Genomic DNA, 5,169 nt, shown 5'->3' with positions numbered 1-5,169 from the left:
GCAATCAAATGCCTTTTCAAAATCTACTTTGAGTAGGAAGGCCTTAGTCTTGCTTTTCCTGAGCCAAGATATGACTTCGTTAACGATTAGTGGCCCGTCAAGGATGTAACGGTCTTTGATGAAAGCTGATTGGGTGTCGCTAATGACTAATGAGATAACCTTTTTCATTTGTTCTGCTAGTACTTTAGAGATGATTTTGTACAGGCTCCCTATGAGACTTATTGGGCGGTAATCGTCGAAGGTGTTGGGGTCGTTAGTTTTTGGGACTAGAGTGATGAATGAGGAATTGCAGCCTTTATCAATGATTCCTGATCTTTCATAGTTTTTTACCGCCATGTATATGTCTCCACCGATTACTTCCCAATACTTCTTTATAAATTCGAATGTAAATCCGTCTGGGCCTGGAGATTTATCGGACCCACACAGCCACACTGAAGATCGTACTTCTGCAAAGCTTATTGGAGCTTCAAGTTCCAAACTAGTCTCTATCGATAATTTTTTGAATTTAAGGCTCGTAAAAGTGGGTCTGGATGGTTTTTTTCCTTAAATTTTGTGGAAAAGTGTTTAACAGCTTCCTCTTTCACTTCCACCGGGTTCGTTGTCCAGAAGCCATTTATATTGATTCCTGAAATGCGTTGTGATCGGAGGTTTTTATTTACTAATCCATGATAAAAACCTGAATTTTCATCTCCTTCCAGGGCCCATTTGCATCTCGCCTTTTGTTTGATGTCACTAATCCTCTTGGATTCAATCTCCATTAATTCTTTGTGAAGGTGCATTCTTGTTTCCATAGAATTTGGATTGTTCACACCAAATTCTGCCTCCAAATCAATTTTGTCTATTTTTTCTATGAGATCCTTTCGCTTCATATTGACCTCTTCATATTTAGTTTTCCTCCAAGATTTGATTTTGTCTTTTGTGTTCTTCATTTTTCCAACAACGATAGATAGAGGGGAGAGAGATGAGAAAAACCTTGTTGTTGGGTCATAGGTCCAACCTGCTTCTACAACATTATCAAGAGATTCATCTTGTAACCACGAGTTGAAGAATCGGAATGGGGACGGGCCAAAGTCACATATGGGTGATGAGAGCAGTATTGGGCAATGATCGGAATAGAGGCGGGGGAGTACAGTAACTTGGAGTTGGGGCCAATCGGATGTGGTATTATAAGAGACTAGGAAACGGTCCAGTTTACTATGTTTACCACCATCAGAGCTCATATATGTGAAGCGTCTACCACCCATTTGGAGGTCAATCAAACCTGCACTTGAGATAAAGTTGTTGAATTGATTAGCTGATGATGCGTAGAAACTTGAACCTAGCCTTTCGCTTTCTGAACGGACTTCATTGAAATCACCAAATATCACCCACCGGGAGTTACTATGTGAGCTCAAGATATTTTCTAACTCAACCCATAAGAGTTTTCTACAACCAGGGTCATTTGAAGTGTACACATTTAAGAAAATGTATTCTGCTTTGGATGGGATCCACTCCCCTTTGGTTAACAGGTAGCTGTTTCCTGAGATTGCCTCGGATAATCTGAATAGATTAGGGTTCCAAATTGTTGCGATTCCCCCAAAGAGACCAACGGGATCAGAAACTTCACATTGAAAGTTGGAGTTACCCCAGATGGATCTGTCAAGACAGCCTTTAAACTCCACTATTTTTGTTTCCTGCAGACCTAAGAGAAAAATTTTATTGTCCCTCCTAATTTTCTTGATCCAATCTCGTTTTACTTCACAGCCGACGCCTCTACAGTTTAACGATAGTATATTCATTGATCAATGATTGTGACTCGCCTTTTCTTGATAATTTCCCTGATTTGGTCTTCATATCCTTGAACTTGAAATCCAATCTTTTCACCGATTTCAACTGTCTGTGATACTTCTTCATCTGTGTTCGAGTTCTCTTTTGAGCTCCCAATCTGTTGACTGTTTTGGGAGTCACAGTGATTTTGAGATAAAAGGGGGATTGCATTGTTGGAGGATACAGGAGCTGAGTTTAAGTCGATCTGATTAATTATCAGTGGGGTTTTTTTTGTCTTGGGCTAATTAAGATTGTGGATCCTTCTTGGGCTGGGCCTTGAGGTGATTTGGATTGGGCTTCTTCTTCCAAAGATGGAGTGTTGTGGTGCTTACCCGGATTTTGGAGTGTTTGTGGCGTGAAATTACCCATATGATTGACCGTCTCTTCGTATTCTACCCTAGCCACATCGGGGCTTCTTGGGTATCGCGGTGTGCCTTGGAAGTTGTGTGGACAATTATTACTCACCGGAGACTTTTCTCTTGCCGCCCGGAAGGATTTCTCCAGCGATTTTGAAGGGGTCCTACTGTTATTACCGTGTACTGGAGTGCACACAAAATCTTCATCTTTGTTGCTGTTAATTTCTCCTTCTTCTTCATAGTCTTCATCGCTCGACTCATGGTGGTCTTCCCAGTTTGAGTTCTCGATCCATTTAGGACTGAGGGCGAACTCGTTGCTAGCTACCACAGGGCTTAACCTTGTAGACTCAAGGAGATCTTCCAATACTGTTATGGAATAGAGAGATTCGTCCACAAAGATAGTTATTGTCTGATTGATTAGTCCTGGGTGCGAGGTTAGTATCCACACCCGACCAAATGCCATGTTAGGATTATCAGTTGCGCATTCCTCCGGTATTATTACAGTGCCCTAATTCCTTGCTATGATCGAGAACGCTTCTTCACACCAGGCATGTTGTGGAACTCCAAAAATCATTATAGAGGATAGTCTTACGTTAAAGTTTTCTTTTGGGTTCCAGTTATACATCGTCTTGAACCACGGTTTCCATATTTGCCTTCCTTCCACTAAGAATTTGGTTTTATCAGCTTCACTTTCGAATTCCACAAGCATCTTCATTCCTCCCAAGTATCTCATCACTACAGTAGGGCATTCTTCTACCTTGATAAAAGCTCTCACGTTCATTAGTGCTTGGAAATTTTCCACTTCCCCAACTAAGGCCCGTTTCATGAATTCTCTTGCTTCCTCATAGGATGTCATCCTGATTGGTTTTGTGGTTGCTTTCGGCGGTTTATCCCCTGCAACCGCCTCTGCATAGCTTTTGGTACTTGTCTGTGCATATTGTATATTGGGTTGATATGGTTGATGATGGAGGGAGACGAAAGGTTGCTTAGTTTGGCGATGGACGTTTAAGGATGGAGGAGGACGGGGGTTGGCTGGACTTTTACATTGGAATCTAGCTATATTGACTCTTAGCTTGTAACTTCCTATCCATATTCCGTTTAGTTTTCTCTTAAAATCTGAGATATTCTCTATTCTAATGAATCTAGCGAAACCAAACCTCTTGTTCTTGATGTTCCTCTTCCTGGCTATGTAGAGATCCACTATTGTACCATACCTTAGGAATGTTTACCATAGTGCCTTCTCGTCCCAATCTTCAGGAAAGTTCTGGAAAAAGAAGGATGTTGCCATGTTGCTGGCTGCAATGTGGTCTTCTTGACGTCTTCTTCTTCTTCTCTGTCGGACTTCTGTCCACTCTCCGCTATCCATTTCTCACCCAGCAAACAAAATTTTTAAAAGATACAATAGAATGTCCTTTTGTTTATTTGATTTTTTTGTATATCATTGACCATCAAAATTTCATTTTGTGTTCAAATTATACCCATATGTCCAACAATAATTCATACTACCGGTTTCATGTCTTCAAATCATAGAAATACAACCGTTACTGTCAAACCCTCAATAAATATGATAGTCTTAAGGATTGATTTTTTATAATCAGGAAGTTGTGTCATGTTTTTTAGTTGATACAGCATGTCATGATAATTTTTTATATAACGCGAACACAACATGACACGATGTCGTGTTTTGTTTTACTAACACGAAAACGATTCAATTAAACACGATAAAACGATCAACATGACAAACACAAAAGATTAAAAAAAAATAAACATCTAATTTATATATTTTTTGGAACGGTTGAATATTTTATAAAGGTGCTAGCACAGAGCTAGAGAAAACATAAACATTTACATTGAAATGTTCAAAAATTGGGTTTTGAAAGCATAGATTCCAATTAATATGAATTTTATGCCTCCTATCTGTAACCAAAGAAAAAGAATGCCGCACAACATCATAAAAAATCCTATCAAAAAGCGGTCTCGAATGGTTGAAAGCACATATGTTTCTAAAAGTCTGTAGCACCCACCAAGCCGTAAAAATCACATCAAAAACCAGATTCTTAGGCATGGACCAATGAGTCGCATCCAACAAAGTTGGAAAATATCCAACTGAAAATCAAAGCTTAACTAAATCTAAAGAAAATAAAACAATTTTGGAGCTTTATACCTCCAAATGGTGCACAAAGGAGAGAAAGTGTTGGTTCCAAAGCCTTGAGAGCAAAGTCACATTCTTGATGATCCTCCTTCACAAGCAAGAAAGCTCACAACTCACTCAAAGGCTCTAAATATTCAAAATAAGCTAGGGTTAGGAAGGTAGGTCGATTCTAGGAGTAGAGGTTGATAAGAAGAAAGCTTTTAAGGCTATAATGATACTTAAATAGTGCACAAACCCTAAACATTATGGTTTGGGTCTAAACCATGTATGCCCTGCGGCTGGGGTATGCGCAACATACTAACACAGGACTTAGTACGCCCGACATACCAAAGTGTACGCCCCACGTACTCAAGCCACACCCAAAAGTCACGAAATTGCTATTGGGGACCCATCTTGCAAACAATTCATAACTCAAGGGTCAAAAGTAAATACTTGGAAAATTAGATGTTACAACACATAAACTAATGGGTCGGCATTGGTGCCTTCGACCTATAAAAATAGTAAGGAAAGCTCACCTCTCAGTCTGAACAAATAGCTTAATAGGTCTCTGCTCCGAATCTTAGATCTAACCGTCACATATTCCTCAGATAGGGACCAATCTCAAATACAACTCAAAATACCCAAAATACCCTTAGGTCAACTTGGTCAATACAGGTCAAAGTCAAAAAGTCAAACTTGGTTAACATAGCTGAGTACGCCTAACGTACTCATTTTGTACGCTTGGCGTACACGAGTATTAGCCAAATCGCGTTGGGTTGACCTAGTACGCCCAGTGTACCTGGGTTACGCCCAACGTATGCGGCTGAGTTCCTTTCTTCTTGTTAAGAGTTTAATCCTTAAGCCCTTTTGCCCATA

The 5,169-nt window shown here is 39.9% G+C and overlaps 1 protein-coding gene across 1 annotated transcript; it reads right to left on the bottom strand.

Annotated features, from left to right (window-relative positions):
- Positions 1 to 485: 485 nt before the first annotated feature.
- On the bottom strand, positions 486 to 1,778 carry LOC145064543 (uncharacterized). The gene has a single exon (XM_079011970.1). It carries the CDS (start codon positions 1,776 to 1,778, stop codon positions 486 to 488), a length of 1,293 nt encoding a protein of 430 aa, XP_078868096.1.
- Positions 1,779 to 5,169: the final 3,391 nt, after the last annotated feature.

This window comes from Lactuca serriola, chromosome 7, assembly GCF_051521515.1.
Source record: "Lactuca serriola cultivar US96UC23 chromosome 7, Lser_US96UC23_V15, whole genome shotgun sequence".
Classification (NCBI taxonomy): domain Eukaryota; kingdom Viridiplantae; phylum Streptophyta; class Magnoliopsida; order Asterales; family Asteraceae; genus Lactuca; species Lactuca serriola.
This window is presented reverse-complemented; position numbering and strand designations above follow the sequence as displayed.